This window comes from Perognathus longimembris, chromosome 2 (genome assembly GCF_023159225.1).
Source record: "Perognathus longimembris pacificus isolate PPM17 chromosome 2, ASM2315922v1, whole genome shotgun sequence".
NCBI classification, from domain to species: Eukaryota; Metazoa; Chordata; class Mammalia; order Rodentia; family Heteromyidae; genus Perognathus; species Perognathus longimembris.
Genome location: NC_063162.1, coordinates 105,419,867 through 105,444,479, shown reverse-complemented (window position 1 = coordinate 105,444,479; position 24,613 = coordinate 105,419,867). Strand labels below are relative to the sequence as shown.

General features: G+C 38.8%; 1 protein-coding gene and 2 pseudogenes across 1 annotated transcript in view; 2 read left to right on the top strand and 1 right to left on the bottom strand.

The window, feature by feature from the left end:
* Positions 1-24,613, bottom strand: part of Ccdc146 (coiled-coil domain containing 146) — a 70,226-nt gene that overhangs the window by 15,957 nt on the left and 29,656 nt on the right. The window contains exons 4-10 of the mRNA XM_048339844.1: positions 16,464-16,521; positions 12,343-12,519; positions 10,605-10,678; positions 9,386-9,613; positions 8,142-8,328; positions 1,354-1,449; positions 85-255 (exon numbers count right to left, since the gene is read on the bottom strand). Of these exons, the coding sequence (XP_048195801.1) occupies positions 85-255; positions 1,354-1,449; positions 8,142-8,328; positions 9,386-9,613; positions 10,605-10,678; positions 12,343-12,519; positions 16,464-16,521 (991 nt within the window). The remainder of the gene's footprint in view (positions 1-84; positions 256-1,353; positions 1,450-8,141; positions 8,329-9,385; positions 9,614-10,604; positions 10,679-12,342; positions 12,520-16,463; positions 16,522-24,613) is intronic.
* LOC125346928 lies at positions 1,920-2,894 on the top strand (annotated as a pseudogene).
* On the top strand, positions 14,023-16,120 carry LOC125342329 (annotated as a pseudogene).

Sequence of the window (24,613 nt, the reverse complement as noted above, 5' to 3'; positions counted from 1 at the left end):
AGTTTTCTAATTAATCTTGCTTGTCTACAATGAGTGCTCCTGAACTTTGTAGAACTTAAAGAAGGGCTAGAGAGATGCCATTACCTGGGCTTTCAGGAAATCCTTGAACTTCTGCTCCCTCTCATCAATTTTGATTTGTGTCGTCCGGACCAGATTGGACACCAGGTCTCGCATGCTCTCTTGCTCCTTCACAAGCTTTCTTTCTTCTGCCATTTGCTGTTCCACTAACTTCGACTCACTTTCTGATAGAATTTTCTTTTGAAAAACATAATAGTTGCAATTTATTTGACTGAAGGAACACAGTATTGCTAGTATATTAGATTACCTTCTCATTTTTTATGTGGATTTATTTTATGGAAAGATAAAACAGAGTCATCCCACTGTCTTTGCTCTAACTCTTCAGCTTGTAAAAGAATGTGGAAACCCTTGAATTAACAGGATAAAAAGTTTTCCTACTCAGTTTTCAAGAGACCTCTAAGAAGAGCTATAAAAGCACATCTAAAAATACTTCAATCATTATTTTAATAAACAAAAATTGGAAATTTTAAATGATATACTGATAAAACAAAACTGTTTAGTTTTACTGAAATCAATAGTCCTACTTTAAAATATAATTAGTTGTACAAGTTTTACCATTTCAAACTCATCCTTTTTGTCTCATATTTAATGAGACTGGGGTAAACTTTAAGATAAGGAAGGACTATATATGCACACAAAGTTATTCAAAGTAAGTTTTAGAATTCAGAAATGTTAAGACTACAGTTTTTCCCATGCAAAGTGTATTGCCAGTTGCTTAGCATTCAAACTTTGCTGGGACTCATCTGGTTTCTATTTTAAGGGTCATACATTTGTGATGACAAGGGATTAAGTCTTGTCAAAGGACAGGTATCAATGGCTCACAGTGTAATTCTAGCTACTCAGGAGGCTGAGATCTGAGGATCATTGTTCAAAGCTAATCTGGGCAGGAAAATTTGTGAGATTCTTATTTCCAGTTAACCACCAAACAGTCAGAAGTGGAGCTATGGGTCAAGTGGGAGAGCACTAGCCTTGAATACAAAAGCTCAGGGACACCCATGCTCTTGAGTTCAAGCCCCAGGACTAGTACGCACGCAGATGCCTGTTTGCACACATGCACGCACACACCACACACACACCTTGTTAAAAGAAATATAAATAAAATATTTTCCAGTTTACAAAAATAAAATGATGTGGAATGTCTAGTAGATGTAATTCTGCAACAGAGCGCTCACCTAGCATGCTCAAGGCCTTGCTTTATATGCTCAGTGCCACACACATGCACACACACACACACACACACACACACACACACACACACACAGAGTTCATATTAACCTGTTGGACCAAATTCCTCTTAGCTATTTCAACTTCCTTCTGGAGTTCTCTCCTTCTCTCGTGTAACCTGGCAGTATCTTCACAAATAGCATCCCTCTGGAAATAAAAATGGGAAATAAATATTTTCATAAGAAATGTTCTGTGACACACAGCCTCATTACATGGTTCTTGAATACTGGAGGCAGATCATGATTCTCAATCTTACAGGAAATGTTTAGGATACTGAATATTCCTTATGCAAGTATGGCAAACTAAAATTTGAAGACTTGCTAGCTGCTAAAATTTTACCATTTAAAACTAAATCTTGGCCAGGCGGCCAAGGCGCCTGCGCAGTCCTATGGGCCGCTGATGGTGGTGGTGACTTACCTTCAGGAAGCCAGGTCTCCACCTCTGCTCCCACCCCGCCTGCTCTGCGGCGGCGGCGGCGGAGGCAGTATTCTCTGCCTCTCTGCCACCTCCACTGCAGCCTCTGCCCAGGCCAGAAGCGGTATTGACGGGCAGGGGGACAGTAGTGTAGACGCCCGCCGCCGCTGCCTCCGCGAAGAGAATCCCTTTTTGTCAACCTAATGAAACATTCAATGAAGTCTTCTGACTCTTTTCAAGATGAACTTGAAGAGTATATTAAAGTACAGAAAGCCAGAGGCTTAGAGCCAAAGACTTGATTCAGAAAGATGAGAGAGGACTATTTGGATATCTGTGGGTACAGAGAAGAGATCGAGTCCAGGCACAGGTACAGAATGTTTGATCAGAGATTCCCGGCTGGAGCTATGCAGTCATATTCAAGATCATGCAATACTTCACACAAAGTGGAAAACCAGTTACCTCGGTGGTTGCCTGCGCAGTACAGCAGGCTGAGACTAGATTCTCTGAGCTACTACTGTCAATTCACCAGGGACTATTTCTCAGGAAAACAAGTACCCCTGAACCTTAGTCAGCGAGAATATAATTGAGGTCTATGCAATGGAGAATCTGGAGTTCCCAAGCACCTCTCCTTAGGACACAATACTAGTGCCCCTCAATCAGTCATAAACAGATATATCACAGCAGACAAAGGCACCCAGAGGAAGGCAGAGAAAAACCAGAGGAAGAACGGCCTAAGCATAAGAGGAAAAGAAGTTCTGAGGAAATGGATTTAGACAAACACAAGAGCATCCGAAGAAAGAAAACAAAAGTGGAAGCAGAAACGGGACAGGTCAGTACAGAAAAGCTTAAGAATCGAAAGGAGAAAAAGAGCCGAGATGGAGCCTCTAAGAAAGAGGACCGTAAGCGTAGAAAAGAGAAAAAGGAACAAGGCAAAGAAAGGACAGAGGAGGAAATGCTGTGGGGCCAGTCAATCCTTGGATTTTGAAAGTCCTCTGGTTGGTTCTCATGAGGTTTAATTGAAAGCAGTTGAAGAATTTGGTTCTTTGATATTCATATCACTTACCTTTTATGAACACATAACTGTAACTAAGGCCAAATGAACAAGAATATTTAGTATGCTTGGTCTCCAACATGGAAATTACTTTTCCTCATTTTCCAAAAGCATTTTAATGATTTTCTTACATGCAATGTCACTTTTTTTTTTTTTTTGCCAATCCTGGGCCTTGGATTCAGGGCCTGAGCACTGTCCCTGGCTTCCTTTTTGCTCAAGGCTAGCACTCTGCCACTTGAGCCACAGCGCCACTTCTGGCCATTTTCTGTATATGTGGTGCTGGGAAATCGAACCCAGGGCCTCATGTATATGAGGCAAGCTCTCTCGCCACTAGGCCATATCCCCAGCCCCAACACCTCAATTATTTGATAGCAGCAAACTTCAGTATAAAGTGTACTGCTTTGATATTTTCTAAAATATTTCAGACATTTACTCATCTCTTAAATTTCTGGGAGGGTCTCCTGTACAGTGAAAGGCAGTAGAAGAATTAAACAACTGTCTTGGGGAAAATAAATTCTGAAGACTAGCTGAAGCCTTGCATGCTCATGCTTTATCTCTTTCCTTTTGGACTGCATACAAATATGAAATGTTCAGTGGGAGTGACTGGCACCGCTCACTCCTCTATTCAAGTACTGCCAGCTGTGGGTAGTGGCAGGCTAATTAGAGGCCCTAAGACCAAAGAGGAAGTTAGGTATCTCACTGCAACTATACTAGGGCGATCACAGGGGATTTTTCTTGAAACCAAAGGAAGAAGATTCGCTACATTTAAATGTCTTTTTGGTTTAATATGTTATAGATGTTGTTTTGTGCAACATTACATAATGTTTATTTGTTAAGATCTGAACAACTTGCATGTTCCAGTGTAAACTCCTCTTTAGACAGGGGCTTATAGATTTATATAAGGGCTAATATTTATAAGGGCTTATATCCTTATGTATTTACCTGTAGCAACAAGCCTCAGCATTGAAGCAGATCTCAGTTTGTTTTTATAGAGTCACATGTTTTAACATGAACGGATAGCCAAGAACCATAGCCTACTGGGACTAAGGTCCTCATAAGAGACAAGAAAAAAACATAACAAAACAAAACCATAACCAATACAGGAAATAAATTATTTTAAGTGATTTTAAGAAAATAAAGTCCACCCACAGACTGGGAGAAGACCTTTACCAGCCATTCAATGGACAAAGGCCTCATATCTAAAATATAAGCAGAACTAAAAAAATTACCTTCCTTCAAAACAAAACCGCAAAGAACCAATAGCCCCCTCATCAAGTGGGCTAAAGACTTACAAAGAGACTTCTCTGATGAGGAAATGAAAATGGCCAAGGGACATATGAAAAAGTGCTCTACATCATTGGCCATAAAAGAAATGCAAATCAAAACAACATTGACGGGCTGGGGATATGGCCTAGTGGCAAGAGTGCATGCCTCATATACATGAGGCCCTGGTTTCAATTCCCCAGCACCACATATACAGAAAACGGCCAGAAGTGGCGCTGTGGCTCAAGTGGCAGAGTGCTAGCCTTGAGCAAAAAGAAGCCAGGGACAGTGCTCAGGCCCTGAGTCCAAGCCCCAGGACTGGCCAAAAAAAACCATTGAGATTCCATCTCACCCCAGTAAAAATGTCATATATCAAGAAAACTAACAATAACAATTGTTGGAGGGGATGTGGCCAAAAGGGAACCCTACTTCATTGTTGGTGGGAATGTAAACTGGTTCAGCCACTCTGGCAAGCAGTATGGAGATTCCTCAGAAGGCTAAATGTAGAACTCCCCTATGACCCAGCAACCCCACTTTTGGGTATCTATCCAAAAAACCACAAACAAAATCACAGTAAAGCCACCAGCACAACAATGTTCATTGCAGCGCAATTTGTCATAGCTAAAATCTGGAACCAACCCAGATGCCCCACAGTAGATGAATGGATCAGGAAAATGTGGTACAAATACACAATTAAATTTTATGCCTCTATCAGAAAGAATGACATTGCCCCATTTGTAAGGAAATGGAAGGACTTGGAAAAAATTATACTAAGTGAAGTGAGCCAGACCCAAAGAAACATGGACTCTATGGTCTCCCTTATTGGGAATAATTAGCACAGGTTTAGGCAAGTCACAGCAGAGGATCCCAAGAGCCCAATAGCTATACCCTTATGATCACATAAGATGATGCCAAGTGAAATGAACTCCATCTTATGGAAACGATTGTTATATCACAGTTGTAACTACTTTCAACGTCCCATGTGTATCTGTAGCTTCTACTATTGATGTTGTTCTTGTATCACCTTCCTGTGGTTGCATCTACACTATCTCTGTAATCTTATCTGAGTATATTGGAAACTGTCTATACTGGTATTAGAACTAGGAAATTGAAAGGGAATACCAAAATCAAAAGACACGGGGTAAAAAAAGGCAAACAACTACAAAAGCAATACTTGCAAAACTGTTTGGTGTAAGTGAACTGAATACCTCATGGGGAGAAAGGGAAAGGGGGAGGAGGGTGGAGGAATGATGGACGAGGTAACAAACAGTACAAGAAATGTATCCAATGCCAAACATATGAAACTGTAACCTCTCTGTACATCAGTTTGATAATAAAAATTTGAAGAAAAAAAAAAAGAAAATAAAGTCCATAAGGAAAGAAGAAACTACTGCTAGAAGATGTAAAAACAAATAAAGGTACTATAAAAACATTTGGAGAACAAAAAGAGTTCATGGTAATATAAAATATGTTGGCAGGATTAAAGGGTAGATTGTATGGAAAAGTTGAGAAAATCTTTCTGGTAGCTATACAAAAAAAGAATATAAAATAAGAGATAAAAAATATTTTTTAGAAGGCTTAATATCTATCACTTCTTAACCTTTCAGTTAAGATCAAATGTAGAAGATCTACTCTCTACATCAAAGAACTCCAAGAAAGAAAGAAAATAGAGTTGAAAAAAGTCAGAGTTCAAGACAAAGTGTTAGAATTAAATGGTATGATTCAATGAACAGGAACCTGTTGATTGTCCAGCACAATGAATACAGTTTGAAAACTCACACGTGGAATATATCATTGTCAGACTTAAAATTTCCAGAGGTAAAAGAAGGAGCCTACAAGCTTCCAGCATGTCAAAGGAAGGCTTTCAAACAAAGGATCAAGAATCACAATGACATCAAATTTTCATAGTGATTCAAGAAGCTAGACAACAAATTGATCAATCCCTTCATTGGAGGCAACGTCCCCTCATACTACAGATCTCTGGATTAGGGTGAAGAGAATCAACTCATCTGTTGAGACTGCAATAAGATTATGGAAAGTACATAGAATAAGAAGCATAAAATGTATATTTTGCTGTTGGGGATTCATCTTGGCCTTAGGGGGTAAGGGTGAGGAGAGCGCTCCCGAGATGCCGCCCTTCCCCCAGCCCTGGGGCAGTGTGGAAGTGAGCCACACCTATCTCCTTCTGGGTCCGGAAGCTTTGAGACCATCCCCCACCTTGCGCCAGCAAGCACGTGTGCTCCCTTTTCGAGTGGGCTTTGCCCACAGGGCGGTACTATGGGAAGTGACATTAGCCCATGAGGGAGGTCCTTGGGAGCTGCTCTTGGATGGACAAGCTCGCCAGCCTATCGCCAGCTCATGCTCAATCCTCGTCATCACTACTATATTACTGTGAGTCCCTCCCGATTAAATTGGATTGCTCTCCGAAGCGTCTCCGAGATCCGTCTGCACCTGGCTTCCTTGGTGGGTAAGGAGGGAGGAAAAGGGGATCTCCTTCGGCCACATGCACCTTAGGCTAGCCCGTGTCCCTTCACTCCACCTTGGCCGCCTGCTGGTCAGGTACCCAGGGGAGAGGGTGAAAAGGGGAGCACTGATAAGGGAGTAAGCTTAGCATCCCCGCACCAGGGGAGGTAAATCTAGCCCAGCATTTTGCGACCGAGTAAAAAGAACACATTCTGCTTTCTTGAGATAGAAAGTTTAAAAAGAAAAAAGACGAGTGCCACCTGAATGCTCCTAAATCTTAATCACTAGTAACCCACATAATCGTAACCAATCTTTCACACTTCTGAAGGGTTGATATTGTTACACTCCAGAAACGAATCCCTAAATATCATAGCATCCACTTGTAAATGCTATTTTTCACAATGCTTATGGCCAATTAAGATGACTCTCCAAGACTACTTCAGGTATTTCCATGGTCCAGCCCCTCCATTCCATCACACATTTCCACAGTTACCACAGGAAAGGAGGAAAGGGCTACAGGGAAATTGGGTGTTCTAGGCTGAAAATGGCATGTCTCTCTGCCCACAATCCCTCAGTCCAGAATTAGTTGTATGACCCTACTCAGCTTCTAAGGGAACAGGAGCTATAAACTTTCCGTGTTCACAGAAAGTCCAGGTTAGGACCGAATGTATCTACCACAGCTGGAAGCCCTGTTTAAATTTCTAAAACAGTAGGTAAAGTTCTGTACACAAAGCTGCTGCTTTCACAGTGGCATCTCTTTTTCATCCAAACATGCACTAACCCAAGCTCCAGCAAAAGGATTCAGTCCTGTTAAGGACCTTCTAGAAGCCTTTGCAGTAGTACTTGATCCTCCAGCACAGAGCGCTGACTGAGAAGCCCCTGAGACAGGAGGTCCAAGTGTCTCAAATGGGAACAAGAAGTAGCAAGAAGGTAACAGCTATGGTAAGCGTCCTCTGGCTGGAGTCCACCTCTGATACTCTGGGGAGCTTGACCTTGGGTTCTAAACAGCCCTTGGCTAGGTGGAGCTGGTGGCCAACTGACACTTGATATTACATTGTTTCATCAGGTATGCCATAGTACCATGCTGGATCTCTCTATCCTCTCTCCTCCTCCCTCTCTTTAATCTCTCTCCCTTTCTTTCTCTCCATTTCTTATTAGCATCAGTTCATTGTATAAGGGGATTTCACTTTGATATATAGATATATTCATAGAATGTAGTTGATCAGACTAACCCCTTTCTGTGTCTCTCTCTTCCCTTCCTCTGATCCCCAAAGCAAGCTTCATAGTTCTGTTTTCTTATATGTCCATTACATATTTTGACCATATTCACTCTCCCCACTCTCACTAGAACCCCCTGAGACTACTCTAGCTTCCAACAATCGGCTGTCTCAATTAGTTCCCTAGCTAAGTGATGTCTTGATCAAAACAAGGCATTTTTTTTTCTAGTCCAAAAAAAGTAACATGAAAGACCATGACAAGACCACAATCACTGTATAGTAGTTTTCAAATGCATCAAACATTTGACAAGTGTCTTTTGGTCTTTTCCCTTTTTAATTCTATGTTGGTAGCAAACAAAACTTCCTAAAATGTTTTTATTTCTAAAGATAGCAATGGGTTTAAGTATCAGATGTTAGTTCCCAGCACCAACCTCTAGTAGGAGCCTTTTGTACATGGCTTGAGTTTGAGTGAGTTCATCTGCGGAGACTTTCAAGAGTCGTTCCATCTTTTTCAAATTTCGAAAACCCCGTTCTTTCTCTCTTTGCTTGCGAGAAAGTTCGTCATGGTAATTCTGCTTGTCGACGAGACTGTTCCGTAAATTGATATCCAAGAATGCTCTGACCAGGTAAAGAGAGAAAAATAAAGCAATTCATCATCAGCTATTGTTTATGCTTTTCCAAACTTAACAAGATAGCATGCTCAGTATGTACCTACAGAACTATTCTCCTGCGAGAACCATACATTATAAACAAAGCTTAAAGCAAGTATCATTTAAAACTGCGTCTTATCAAACTTCCAAATATAATAATAGATTGACAGAGACAAAGGCCCCCAGTTGCCCCAAATTTTACTTAAAAATGAGAAGTAAAGGACTAGAGATGTAGCTCAGTGTCAGTGCCCAGCATATTCAATCTGGAGTTCAATCACTACCACTGGGGAAAAAAAAGTAGGAAGTAAAATATTGCCAGAAAATCACATCATAAAATTTCTCTTATTAAGAAGAAGTTGAGATTGTCTCAGAAATATTCATTTACGCTCATTCTAGTGACTCACTATAATCTTTAATGGAATGATTAATTTATAAGCACTCTAGTGCTTTAGTTTTAGAAGAACATTTCAGAAACTTACACCATGCAGTAGATTTTGTCTTTAAATTTGGAAACTGGAGAATTGAGGAAAATTATGAGTAAAGAATGGAAGGGCTGGGAATATGGCCTAGTGGCAAGAGTGCTCGCCTCTTATAAATGAAGCCCTGGGTTCGATTCCTCAGCACCATATATAGAAAACAGTCAGAAGTGGTGCTGTGGCTCAAGTGGCAGAGTGCTAGCCTTGAGCAAAAAGAAGCTAGGGATAGTGCTCAGGCCCTGAGTTCAAGGCCCAGGACTGGCCAAAAAAAGAAAAAAAAGAAAAGAAAAAAGTAATTCAAAATGCATTATTTAAAATTCTATAAATGCTTGTTGAATCAATATGAAACCTTCTAAACTTGGTTTTTGTCTCTTGCACTCTCTTTTTCCTTTTGTTTTTGTTTTGACAGTACTTGATATTGAGCTCAGTGCTTGGCACTTTCTAGGTAAGCAAATACCATGTGAGCCACACCCCTCAGCCCTGAGATAGTTTTAAATACTCAAAAATACACTGAAGAAAAATTTAGATGACAGGACACATAAATATAACCTTTTAGATAGCAACGATGCTTCATTCTCTCTGGCTAATTCCGCTTGCTTGATCAATTGGCCATATTCTCGCTCTTTAAATTCAAGTAAGGTTCGTTTACTTTCGACTTCTTTTATTGTATTCTCCTTCTCTTCTACTATAGAACTAAGTTTGCTTTCAATTTTCTTTAAGGACTCATTTAGCTCTTTGGCTTCTTGTTCCAAGGCAAGCTTTTTCTTTTCCATTTCTCTGTAGAGGGGACACACACACACACACACACACACACACACACACACACACACACATTTTTAGTCCATGTTGTCTTCATATATTTTCAAGCATAAGAGCTCGTAATAAACTCAATATTCTCAGAAAATTAGAGGTTATCTTCCCTGAGTGCCCCTCTGGGTAAAGATTTTCCCAGCCTCTCTATTTCCCACCCAGATCTCCACTGCTGCTGTCTCCTGTGATTCTACCCTTACTCCAATAGCTTTCTGGAATTGACATGAATATATCAACTGTGGTACTACTGAGTTTGGTTTGTAGAACCATTGCTATATATTTATGTTTTCTCTTCTTTTAAGATCAGTCACAAGAACTTCTTATTTGTCTACATTATATTATATGATAGATAGATAGATAGATATCCTTCCTTTTTCTTTCTCTTTTCTACTCTCCTTTTTTCCTCCCTCCTTTCCTGTTTCGAATTTCTCTCTCCATCCCTTTTTCTCCTTCCTTCCTTCCTTCCTTCCTTCCTTCCTTCCTTCCTCCCTCCCTCCCTCCCTCCCCCTCTCCCTTCTTTTCCTCCCTCCCTGCCTGCTTCCCTCCCTCCCTCCTTCCTTCCTTCATTCCCTTAAAACCCATAGAATTTCTTCATTAACCCCCAGATCCAAATCTGAATATCTGAGGGCTCAGTGAGAAACGACTATCTTTTGGGTTGCTGAGGGGCAAACATAATTCTAGACCTTGAAATTCTAATTCGTTTAGATAGTTGTTCCCTAGGTTGTTAAAGATGATCGGAATACTCTCTAAAAATATATAAGTTGGAAATAGAATATTGACCCATAATCAAGACATAAGTGTTATACACAGTTATAATTTGCTATGCTATTTTCTTTTAAAGAACTTGCTGTATACAACTTTGGGACCAAACTAAATATTTCTAAAATTACAATGTGTACACACATCACTTGGGGAAGGTGGGGCTGAGTGAGATTCAGCATAAAAATTGAAATCATACATTTTTTTGCATGTTATCTTTTCTATATCTTTTACAATTTGTACAGGAATGGTTTGATGGTGAATCACTTCATCCTAGCAAAGAAAAACAATCATGTTAAGTTATGTAATCTTGGACCAGAAGCAATTAAGTCAAGCAAAGTAATTAGGAAAAAGTAGCTACAACATATACAGTTCTTACTAGCTGTCCTGTGTGAATCAAATGACTTAATTCAATTATTTTTTCATTTACTCACTAATCACACAGACCCTGTAAGATAATTACTATTTTAACAAGGAAGTAGCTGTGTGTGCCAACTACAATTGTTGCTCTGCAAAGATTCCCTTCACTGGGGTGCCTCTTCCCATACATGCTGCTGGGGACAGGAAGCTATTGCCCTCTCCATTGGATTGACATGGGTTGAGAAGAGCACCCTCTTAAGGGAATAGGCAAGAAGAGGGAGAAAGCAGGGAGCAGGTGTGATCAATGACTGACTGGTAATGTAACAGCCTATCCCTACCGGCTCTGGGAGACAGCTTTCATAGAGCAATTCAAGATCTAGGAATGTCTTTGGTGTCTAGTTGAGACTAGAGTTTTCTTAACATGTGTATCATATTTTGGTCCAGCTTCTTCCCAACCTCTTTTTTTCCTGCCCTCAGTTTCTGGTAGGAATCTCCCAAGAGCTCTGCCTCAATTACTGAGTGTCTTAGGTTCTGACTCCAAGAAACCCTGCTTAAGGCTTGTTCTAGGAGAAGTTAAATCATAGTCCCATATCTAGTAAATGGCAAGGCTAAGGTCAGAAGCTAAGTTTGTCTATCTTTACTTTCCACCATGTTCTGTGGAATCACGGAAGGCTCTGCTTAAGCTCCATGGCAAGGATTTTGGAAAAGTCCTCCTTTCCTGCCTGAGGATTTTACTAGACTAGAGCTAGCATGCAGGCTGAATTCAACATAGCATTATGATAGTATAGGATGTTTCTCTGTGGGATCTTGCTCAAGCCTGAAACAGATCCAAGTCTGTGAGCTTGAAACTTGTGCAGTTTAGGAGTTTCTCTTAAGAAAAAGAGTTAAGAAGTTACAAACACAGAATTAGGAATGGATGCTTGGAAGAGATTCATGCAACTGAGGGACCTGTAGCATAAGCTTCACTGAGTGCTTGGTAAACCCATGATCCCAATAGCAGCTGCACACACGTTGACCAACTGCTCTAAGACTTAAGGGAAAAAATACCAGAGTATACAGTAATTATTCTCTAAGCTAATGATTGCCAGATATTATGTCATAAAACAATTGTATGTTATTTGTTTTGAGAGATATATTCTTCAAGATATAATGAATTTTAATTCATTGTCTTCTGGAGCATAAAGAGTCTCCTTATACCTTTTATGATAAAAGGAAGCAGAGAAGGACAACATAATACAAATATTCACAAGCAATTAGGGTATTTGGTTGCATTTCAAGAAAACACCTGTGGTTCTGACACTCACTTCTAATACTGAAAAATGTTTGGAGGAAGGAGGGTATGGAGAGGCTTATTCCCCAAGCTCAGGGCTTCGAGTTAGAATAATATCCTCAAACATACTAAAGTCTTGTGTATTCCCCGAACTTAGGTTGACTTTAACAGAATACATCCCAATTTAGAGCATTTCTGCTTGTGTGACAATACAACCCATCCCTGTCAAGTCTAAGCTTGATGCCTATTTATTTTTATTTCCATTCATGCACACTGTTAAATATTTGTAAGCCATCGGGTAACATACCTTTAAAGCAAGCTGATAGTCTACCAATACTTGGAGCTCTTTTTGCTCCTTTACTATTTGCTTTTGTTTAGTTGTTAAATCCTCCTGTAAGATTTTAACCTCTAATTTCTTCTGCATTACTTCCTTATGCAATTCTTCAGTACCTTCTCTCAGAATTCTCGTCGTCTTCTCCATTTCCTTTAAAAGTCATAAAAATAGCCAGGTGGAAAAACATTTATCTACCTAAAAACTGAATCAAACATCACTCACTTGCCACTTCAATTGTATTTATTTTGAGGCTCATGAATGATTTCTCACAAAGTTAGATACAATTTAATTTTGATATGTTCAGTAAGGGCATGTTTAATTAAACATTTTTACATTAGATTTTAAGTAATTTAAAAACTGTTTCATATTTGAGTACTTTAAAGTTAATTTTTATTACATATCAAAAACAATAAAAATAAATTTCTATTCTTTTTTTTTATAGTTTTGTGACTTGAGAAATCAGTTGCAAATAATCTTTGAATATCTAGGCTTTTGGTTAACCTGAGTCACACACAGCACTAAAAATAAGGGGATTCATATCTGGGATGACCAACTTCCCACCCCTTCATACTTCAATTTTTCATACTAATATTACATTTCTAGCTTCTGCACACTGTCCCCAAATACCCTCTGGCTTAGACTAACAGGAGATCATATTTTCATGTCTTATTAATGGGTAATCTTGACTTATGGGAGAGAAACCTTATATTCAGAAAGGTTACATGGTACTAACTAGCTGGATCTAAACCTGCTCTGGGCTTTTTGCCCAGCTCTCTCTTTCTACTGTTGCTAGAAAAGAGTAAAATTAATTAACTACTGTTATGCTTGAATGGGAAATGTTCTTCACAGTCTCAAGTGTCCTACCCTTGGATGCCAGCTGTTGGTGCTATTTGGAGAGGTTCTTGAAACTTTAGAAGATAGGAACTGGCTACGGAAGGAGGTTACTAAGAGCATGACTTTTAAGGTTACACCAGCTCCTAATCTCTCCTTCACTTCTGCTTCCTGTCCTCCATGAGATGAACAGTTTCCTCCTCTACTGTTCCTTTTGTCATGATGTTTTGCCTCACCATCATCCCAGAATCAATGGAGCCAAGTAAGCATAGATGTAACCCTTGAAAACCATGATTCAGAAGATATCTCTTTCCTTGGAAAAGTTGTTCCCTCTAGCATTTTGGCCACACCTCTGAAAAAAGTTACTAGCATGCCTACAATCTGGAATAAAGTTCAAGAAACTTTTTTTCTCTCCTGTAAAGAGTGTTGTAACTGGAGATTAGAGGTACTTACATAGATAGCATTTACATAATAGTACTTCACTAAATGTTAAACAAGTTTTGAGGGCTGGCCTTAAGTTCAACCATAAGCAACATAATTTTGAAATTTGGTCATCAAGAAAGGAGAAACAATACAAAGCATAAGGCTCTATTTAGTCTCCAGAATAAGTACAATGTGTCTTTGTGCTGCTCTTCTTCCCATTAAAAAGGAAGGCCAATCTTCCCTAGACATAGCCATGTGCATTGCTTTGACTAATGAATGTTATAAAGGTGATTTAAATAGAGGCTTGAAAAAATTACTGCATGCCTGTCTTGAAGCTAGAAGCCCTTTCAATATCACATGACCAACTGACATGTGACCTCTGACCTGCCTGACTGCCACATGGCTGACATGCATTTGAAGCCAATCAGGACCTCCCAGCTCCAAATGAACCAGTATAGACCAGAAGAATTGAGAACCATAGAAGTGATTGTTTTACCCCATTAAGTTTTGAGATGCTCTACTTTTTAAAAATTAATTTATTTATGTATTATCAAAGTGATGTACAGAGAGGTTACAGTTTCATACATAAAGCAGTGAGTACATTTCTTATCAAACTTGTTACCTCCTCCCTTATTTTCCTCCCACCTTCCCCCATCCCCAACCCCCACACAGTTGTGTAGTTGGTCTACAGCATATAGTTTTACAAGTATTGCTGTTTCATTGGATTGTCTTTTATCCTTTGTCTCTCCCTTTTGATGTTCCACTTCCCTTCCTTAATTCCAGTAAACTTATTTACAATACCCAGGGCACCAAAATCACTTACAGTGACATCAGGAGTAAAACCGATGCACTACTTTTTAAGAGACAGAATATTGGTACATCTTTGTTATTAAATATTCTTGTAATAACTTGGGTTGTTCTCAAGAGCTATTGAATAATAGCTATAATGATAAGAATTTTTTAAGTGCCAACCACAGAAAGTTACTTTTTTTCTGGAAACAAAGCAGATATGTCTAGATGAACATAGCCAATATTATATGGCAACAAACCCAACCTTGTAATAGGTACCACTTATATTTTATTCAGAAGCTCTGTAGATACTCTTTTAGTATTATCAATAGTTATGAATTCTTGGTCTTTTGTCTGTTACAATGAAGATGGTTATTTTTAAAGAGATTTTTGGCTCCTGGTTCTGAGACTTGGTGGTTATGGTGCAGACATGGCAAAACTCTAGAAGTATACCATGACCAACCAACCCCAAATATGACCTCGAAATGGCATTGAGAACCCCAATTACAAAGAAGCACTAGGATTGCTGTTGAAGAATTTTCACGAAAGTGAAAGAAAAAAGAAGCTTATGGACTGTTTTAAAATTCTCCCAGACTTTGGCGCAGGATAAAACTGCAGAGCCAGCAATAAAAAGGATGACACCAAAGTCAAAGAAACAAAAGGAGGGAAAGTCAAATGGAAAGTAAACTGAAGTCTGAGAAAAATCCAGGAAAATGTAAGCACTTTGGAAACTCTACGGCATCACCCAAGAGTTTACAACATAGAAAATCAAGAAGTGAGGACTATGATACATACAGTGACAATGACATATGTAGTGAGGAACAGGAAGATAACTTTGCCAAAGACCTTCAGCAGTATATACAAGCTAAAGAAATGGCAAATGCTGCTCTGACTGTGCCATCTCCTGAAGAATCTACGAAGACAGAGGGAGCAAAAGGTCCATAGCAGGGTGCTAAACAAAAAATTAAAAATCTTAAAGCTGTTTATAAGAACAACAAACAGAAGAAAATGAAGCACAAATGGCCAAGCACTGGAAACAAAGGATCAGATACCTTACTGAAGAACAGGGGTATGCCCAAGGAGGATGGAGAACCTCAAGACAAGCAGCAGCATGTAAGAATGAGTCAACCAGCTCACAGTGGAACATCAGGGAAAACAGATTTGCAAATATTTCCATGGAAGGAAATATATAAAGGGAGACCAGTACAAATCTGATCATAATGCAGAGATAGAGAAGAAAAAGGAAATGTGTTTTATGTACAAGGATATTGTACCAGAGGTAAAAACTGCCTGTATTTGCATAATGAATACCCTTGCAAGTTTTATCATACAGGTGCAAAATGTTATCAAGGAGAATACTGTAAATTTTCCCATGCTCCATTGGCTGCTGAAACACAAGAGCTATTAGCTAAAGTTTTGGATACTGAAAAGAAGTCAGATAAATAGACAAGAAAGCTTTGTATAGATGAAGAGGGCTTATGCCTATGCCTGTTCGACACTGGTCAAGACTGGTGATTTTGACTAGATTACAAGAATCAAAGCACCTTCATTTCATTGTGGTGGTGTGCAGAGGGCAGGTCTTGGGCTCACATGAAGAGCTTGGTCTTCACTGGAATGTCTCAGCTGTTGGGACAGGAGAGGAGCATAAATGGCAGATAGGCTGGCTAAAGGGAAATGTTGGATAAGAAACTACAGAAGTCTCTTCTGATGGAGATGTCTCAAAATAGGAAGCAAAGTTAGTCTGCATAAGGAAGGGTAAAGAGTTGAATGGGGATTGGAGATGGAAATGTATGGGAAGATATTGGGGTAATATAAAATAGGACTCTACATGTTATTAAGTACTTTTTTACATGTGTTTTTAATGATGGTTCACTATTCCATTTATGATTCAAAATATCCCAATTTTTTTAAAATCAGTTTCCCCTTGGGCATTTGTTTCCAGTTTCTTACTATTATACATAAAGTGGAGTAAGATTTTTCACTGTACAAAAAAAGAAAGAGAGATTTGAACCCAGCTATATTTAATGAATTCTAAGTAATCTAATACTTACTCCTGGCTTGGGTATCTTCTCAAATTCCTTTAGTATGAGGCTCTTTTCTTCCTTTAAGCTGTCAACAACAACAAAATCAAATCAAGTTTGGCAAAATGCAAGAGAATACCTACTTTCTATTTTATCTTTTACGTGTCTTTACCAGGCTTGTCTGCGGGTGTACTGGGTTCATCCTTTATGATAGCATCTGACTCCCACAAGCTCCACTCCTGTTCTTCCTCCTCGTTAGCATTCCTACACACTGTGTGCTCACACCCAGCCCAGCAGTTATCACAGGATATTGTAATCATATGGCATGGACCTCTCTCCAGACCCGGGCTCCTTCCAGGCAGGCTCTGGGCCTGCCTAGATACTACTACAGCCTTCCAATGAATCCAGCTTTCCCAGTAAAGTCAGTTCTCAGCTACCACTATGATGCTGCATAAATAAGATCCCATAACATGAAATTCCCAACTAACCTGGACCAAAATTTTAACCCCTTCCCCAAGCCTACAGGACTCTGTAAAATTCACTCTCCAGTCACACTGGCTTCCCCCTTTGATTCTGGCCACATCAGCCTTTTTACTAAACCTGTTCTTACCTCAGGGCTTTTTCCTTTTGTGGTGCCTCTAACTGGTTTGCTCTTTCCACAGCTCTCGTAGACTTGCCTCTGGTGTCACCTTCTTGGAGGTACTAGATCATCCACTCTATGACAGCACCGATGTTTTCTCTACTCATTTCTTGTCCTGCTTTATTTTTTGTTTGTTTTTGAGACAGGGTCTTGCTATAAGTCCACAATGGCCTCAAACTTCTGATTCTCCTGCCTTGGCCTCCCAAGTGTTGGGATTATAGGCATATCCAACTGTGTTTTCCTCAATTTACTTTATAAAATTAATCACTATGATATTATCTTATGTATTTTAGTTCCAGAAAACCTCACATCATAAGGGCATAGACATTGTTCTGTTTACCATTATTTCATCATTGTCTTTAAAAGTGCTTGCTTATAGTAAACACCCAATAAATATTTATTGGGATAAATAGAAGAATGGATGTTAGTTTTAGTCCTTCATTTAATATTTGAAGTAAGCATAGATTATATACAAATGAGGTAAAGATATACATATGGAAACATATCTTCTCTGACAATGACCTAGCACATCACATTCCTCTACATCCAGATGGGCATAAAATTTCCTAGAAGTCAGGAAAGTTTAAAGGTGCAAAGAAGGGGCAAAAAAAGCTCACTTTTATTTTGATGTTGTGATAGATACTATTAGAGAACACCTTAGCTGAAAGAAGTGTAACACAAACCAAGGTGTGGCTGGGAACTGGGTACCCAGGGACTTACACAAATATTTCAGGTAATGGACAAATTTGGACCAGAGTCAAGTAGAAACAAACACTGGATGTGAGTATTCATTTAAATTTTGTTTCCCTCCCAAACTATTAAAAACTCTGACATGATTCACAAGGATACTAGGGAAGCACACTTTGTCTATACTTGTATTTTTGATTTCTTGGTTAAGTTCATAACAATCTGCCTTTGCCCACTCCTGACAAATGAATTGCCAGGTATTTATTGTACCATTCTCCCAATCTTGATATACAGGAGGTCTACATTTTACAGCTTTCCCTTGCTTTTGGATTGGGGCCATAAGATGAATTCTTGCCTGTGGAAGGTGAATGGAAGTAAACACCTCCAATCTTTCTGGCTATATGATCTATTTGGCAAATATACAAGATTGAGGCTACCTGACGTTCCCCGGACTGTTGGAGTGAGCCAGAAACAAAATTTTATTAAGTGATTCACATATATTTTTAGATGTATCTGTTATTGTTGCATAGGTTAACTGAAGTTTAACTTCTGTTCTCCATGCTGTTTCCATGTATTCAGTTATGTGGTGAATTCTCAAGTGGGATATCTAGCTCACAATTTCCCTGGTGTTCCAGTGGTTTATTTTCAGTTTTCTGTGGGACAATTCTAGCTGTGTATACCAAAAACCTCTCACATTAAACTTCTTATCTTCTTCTCTGAAATTTCCTTCTCTCAAAGACACTTCTGTTTACTTAATTTTCTAATCTACAAACCTCAGAGCCATTCTTTCAATGGCCTTGTGTTTCAGTGGTAGGATGGAAAAGGACGCATTTTGCATTTGAATTCTTCTTCACAGTTCCCCTACCTGCCAGGAGAGACTAAGCAGAACTTAAGCCATGTAGTCACTCTAGTCATGCTGTCCTTTCTAAGACTGTTTGAGAGGGTGGGGAAAAGAATGCAGGAGCTTCATAGTCCAGAGGCATAGGTTCAGCAATGCAACAACGCATTCAGTTATGTATGCTTACAAGTGTAAGTGCCTATGTTGATGTATGCTCATGTCTAGGTAAAAGAAAAGACCATAATAACTGAGGTTTAGGATTATTTTCTTACTGTAAAGTATATGAGCTGTCATAAGGCTATCTGAAAATAGTCTTGGATTCGATGTAAGTCTTTATTCCTATCTTTATTCCTAACACTAAAATGTAAAAAGGAAGTACAAATGATAGCTAAACAACAGAGGAAACAGGATCATATAAAACGCTTAACTAACACCATGGAAAGCAGAGAAAGCATGGATGACAAAAACAGGAACCAAGAATAAGGACAGCAAATAGAATAGAGTGACAAATAAGGTAATTCTTAATCCAACTTTATCAATAGTCATGTTAAATACTTATTAAAAAACAGGTTGTCAGAGGGGATCAAAAAATAAGACCCAACTATAGGTTATCTATAAGAAGCTCACCTTAAATATAAGAATTCATAGAAAGTAAAGGTAAATGGATAGTCAAGATGTATCAGGCTGATGCTAATCAAAAGAAAGCAGGAGTCGCACTACAGGTTAAGCATTCTTAATCTGAAAACTCTAAAACTGGAATGTTCCAACATATGAATGTTTTGTTTATTTATTTTTATTTTATTTTGCCGGTCCTGGGGCTTGTCAGGGCTTGAGCACTATCCCTGACTTCTTTTTGCTCAAGGCTAGCACTCTGCCTCTTGAGCCACCTTGGGTTTTTTCTGTGTATGTGGTACTGAGGAATCAAACCCAGAGCTTCACGCATGCTAGGCAAGCACTCTACCGCTAGGCCACATTCCCAGCCCCCCCAACATATGAATTTTTTTGAGAGTTGACTTGTTCTTCAAAGTTTCTAATTCTGGATTAGGGATATTGAATTGGCCTATGCAAATATTCCCAAATCTGAAAAACACTAAAATCTAGAACACTTCTGGTCCCAAACATTCAGGATAAGTGATACTCCTTAATAACAAACAGTACAAGAAATGTATCCAATGCCTAACGTATGAAACTGTAACCTCTCTGTACATCAGTTTGACAATAAAAATTTTAAAAAAAATAAAAAAATAATCACAAACAGAACAAAGTTTGGAGCAAAGAAAGTGATTAGGGATAAAGAGCAGCATTATATATAATGAGATAGTAAATTCTCCAAGGGGACAAAATAATACTTAACAAGTATGTACTAATAACAAAAAGTCAAAATACATTGGCAAATCTGATGGAACTACAAAGAGAAATCATTGTATTCCTAATCATAGTTGGGGATTTCACCATTCCTCCACCAGTTAGGAGGATATAACTGACATTTATAGGAAGGAAAGCCAGACTGCTCCCTCCTGAAACAAAATCATCATTGCAGGATGATATTATCAAAAGAAATGGACATTTATAGGAAGCAAAGCCAGACTTTTTCCCCCAGAAGCCAAATCATCATTGTAAAATGATATTAACAAAAGCTGAAAACATTAAGAAGTACAGTAAATAGGAAGATACAGTTTCTTTCACTTGTTAATGAGAATAGTACAAACAGAATATTTATATTTTAATTTTAATGCTTAGGATGAGATTTTAGGAATTGTTTCAAATAGGCTTAGCCTGGATGTTCTAAATAAGTAAGGATGAGTTGGATGCAATTACTTGTTCATCATCTTCTTCTTCCACTAACAGTGTCTTTGACTCCATTTTATCTACTAGATTTCTTAAAGAAATCAAGAAATCATTTCCATCTTTTTCTTGTTTTTCTGCATTTCATGATTATTAAGTGCCAAAACGTCTTAAGATTATCCAAATATGATTAATACAAAAATTTAAATATAGAATCTTATCCATAAAATAAAAATTGGGATGCAGAGAGTATTGAGGCGACTGGTTACAGCAAATCAAGCAAATGTCATGAATCAGTGGCTGGGAACATGGAGTACATGGGTTTTATTTTTATGAAATTTTATTTGTAATATGTAGATCACAGTGAGTGTGACATTGACTTTATTATAGTTTTCCATGGTATAGGGTGAACTCAGTGTTTCAGAGATTTAAATACTTACACTTTGCTTTCACAGCTTGCAAAATTGGAGCTATTTAATTTCCATGTATTCACTTTACACTTTAGGCAAGCTGCCACCAGGGGGTGGTAGTGTGCTGTCATATTTTGGTTGTAAAGCACTTGTGACTGAGTATGGAAATGGTGACACTGAAGTTACCCCATATGAACTTAGCTTTGCCTTTAAGTATAAAATTTTATTTTCTCTAAATAAATACAAATCGGCTAATTATCTAGGACATTTAAGATTAATTACATTTCTATTATGCAATTCTCTTAAAACAGACTTTTTCATTTACGATATGTGTCTTTTTCATTTACGATATGTGTCTTTTTCATTTATAGAAAGTAATATAATCCTACCCTTATTATCATATTATGGATGATTATTTAAATTTTCCCTGTATATTTTAATATTATTATACTGAATGTGTATGTATGTTTACTTTGCAGTTAATGTTTCCCAAGTTGAATATAAACTTCACAATCAGTAATTTAAAAGCTATGTTCAAGATTGCATTGAGGAGATATGCTGAACTATTATTTAGAATGTACAAAGCCTCTTATATACAGTTACTTTACATACATGATTTCTAAGCCTCACACATTGCTAAGTAGGTATTCTCTTCCTTGTGCAAATGAACAAATGGAGGAGTTCAGCTTCTCTCCAAGGTGGTCCAGTCAAGGATAAACAAACTGACCACCAAGGTTTCAGTATGAAGCCACCTCAGGTCAGGTCTGCATTGTTGTTTCGACATTCCACTGCTTCTTTTTTTTTTTTTTTAATGTTTTATTAGCTATATTTTCTTTTCTTTTCTTTTTTTTTTTTTTTTTGGCCAGTCCTGGGCCTTGGACTTAGGGCCTGAGCACTGTCCCTGGCTTCCTTTTGCTCAAGGCTAGCACTCTGCCACTTGAGCCACAGCGCCACTTCTGGCCGTTTTCTGTATATGTGGTGCTGGGGAATCGAACCCAGGGCCTCATGTATACGAGGCAAGCTCTCTTGCCACTAGGCCATATCCCCAGCCCCTCCACTGCTTCTTAAAGAAAGCAGATTACTTTGAGTTTTTAACTCTTATAAATAATGTTGTGATGGACGTCTTTATGCATTTTTATCTCTTTTTCTCCTTTCACATTTTCATTTTTGCATGGCGATTACTGGACCAAAATTTTTTTATGTGCTCCTTTTGGTATATATTATACATTTCTATTTTTTAAAACACAATAAAATCTCAATCTGACATTTCCCCCATATCTTTAAAGTTAGGATCAACTTGTTATACAGGGGGTCTATTTTTGACATGTCCATACAGTGCAGAGTACCTCAATCAGAGTTAGTCCTTTAGTCATCTACCCTCATTCCATCTCTGCTTCCTAAACCAATCCCAGCAAGCTTCACTGCTCCATTTTCACAGGTAAGCATGTTTGATCACATTCATCCTCCTTTACCCTCTCTCGACCCCATTAATAATCCCAAGGCCTGTTTTACATTCCTGTCATTCATTTTGGGATATATGTTAATTGTTCAAAGTGGTTTCAATGTGGTATTTCACATATGGATGTGCAATATTCCAATCAGATTTCATTATCTCCTACTTTTACTTTCCTATCCCCACAACCATCATTACTCAGTGGTTGTTATCGTCTTCCACAGTTGCAAAATATTTCAGTATTGTTTACCTATAACATCCAATCAGACATTGTCTTTAGCTTTCCCAAATAAGGAATGCTTCAACATCAAAACTCTTCAAAGCCAGGCACTGGTGGCTCACCCCTGTAACCCTAATTACTCAAGAGGCTGAGATATAAGGATTGAGTTTAAAGCCAGCCTGAGCAGGAAAGTTTGTGAGACTTTTATATTCAGTAATCTATCAAAAAGCCAGGAATGAACTATGGCACAAGTGGTAAAACATTAGCTTTGAGTAAAAAGAAGCAGGAACAGGGGCTGGGGATATGGCCTAGTGGCGAGAGAGCTTGCCTCATATACATGAGGCCCTGGGTTCGATTCCCCAGCACCACATATACAGAAAACGGCCAGAAGTGGCACTGTGGCTCAAGTGGCAGAGTGCTAGCCTTGAGCAAAAAGAAGCCAGGGACAGTGCTCAGGCCCTAAGTCCAAGCCCAGGACTGGCCAAAAAGTAAAAAAAAAAAAAAAAAGAAGAAGAAGAAGAAGCAGGAACAATGCCCAGGCCATTAGTTCAAGCCCCAGGAAAGGCACACACACACACACACACACACACACACACACACACGCACATATGCATGCACACACAAGAACCCACAAACAAAAACTCATTAGGATTTAATATCTGCAGCAAAGCAATTTTAGCTGGATTAACATCACAGGATAACAACATTGTTGTTTTAGGGATTTGTAAGTGTAGCAACAACACTGGAAGCTTGATATGATTGGTAGCATTCACTACAAGGAATGAATCAACACCAGTGAATGGAAGTTTCAACCAGGAAGGAGCTTTCTGAAGCTGGACTCAGTCTCTGAGGGAGTTGAGTGTTCCTTGAGCTCTTGTGATTTTAGCATGGGGGCACTCAGGGCTGAGAACCACATTAGGGACCAACAGTTCTCAAATTTGAATTCAAGTAAGAATCACATTACAAATGATTCAAAATGGCTAATGTCTACAATCCTAGATACTCAGGAGACTGAGAACTAGGAATCAAAGTTCAGAGCTAGCCCAAGCAGACAAGTCCTCAAAACATTTGTCTTCAATTAACCTTCAAAAGCTGGAAGTGGAAGTGTGGCTCAATTGCTAGAAGGCCCCAAGCAAGATTATGAGGCCCTAAGTTCAAGCCCCAGTATTGATGTACATGCACATGTGCGCGCACACACACACATACACAAACACACAATTCACATATCAGGAAGAATATTCAGGAGTTAGAGATTACTTGTGAGAATCTTAGTTGCTTTTCTTTCTGTTATTTGAGAATTACAGTCTGAGACACTTACTTTAAATTCTTGTTCTATTAAGATATTGATTGCCACAAAGGCATCTAGGAAGATTGAAGCAATAAGGTTAGAAGCTCTAAGTTTTTCCTTATGACTGCCCTAAGGACCTGCCAGCCTGTCCCCTCTGCCACCTTCTCGTCTGGAATTCTAGATGTGTTGCTAACAGCATCCCTCCCACCCTTTCTTACCAGGTGCATTTGTTCTTGGTTCCTAGTTTGCTGTTGTTATTATTGGCTTAAGAATGAAAAGACAGAAAACTGGATATGAGCAACCACCAGAGCTACAAGAAACAACCAAAGGCCAGTAAACAGTCACAAGGTCAGGGTCACATTGCACAAGGTCAGGGTCACGTTGGTACAGACCTGCACATGTACAACCCACGGTCTCCTCTCTCCTCATCCACCCAGTGACACACAATAGTGAGCGACTGTCCAAATGTTAAGGATTATTAGAAAGTCAGGCAAGGGAAAGGTTGGAGAAAATACTGAAAAATATTTTCAGAGAAAGGGTTTGGAATAAATTGCTTCCACTTTGTTCAAAAGTAAGTTCTCAGCAGTGTTTACTTACCTGCTTCTTACCTCTCTCTATTTTATTTACTTAGCTTATTCAAGTAGGTTACATTTCTTTTTCAGAAGTGCATATTTATCAAGAGGCCTAAAACTATTGGAACACAGATTTAATAATGACCAACTACATAGTTAGAGTGACCTTTAGCATTTACCAAAGAGCTTCTCCATGAAAACAGGAGAGCATGAGCTAACATTTAGAATGAAACACTTTTTTCTGGAGTATTTGAACAAAACGTTGTTGACTGTTGTCAGTGATTCAG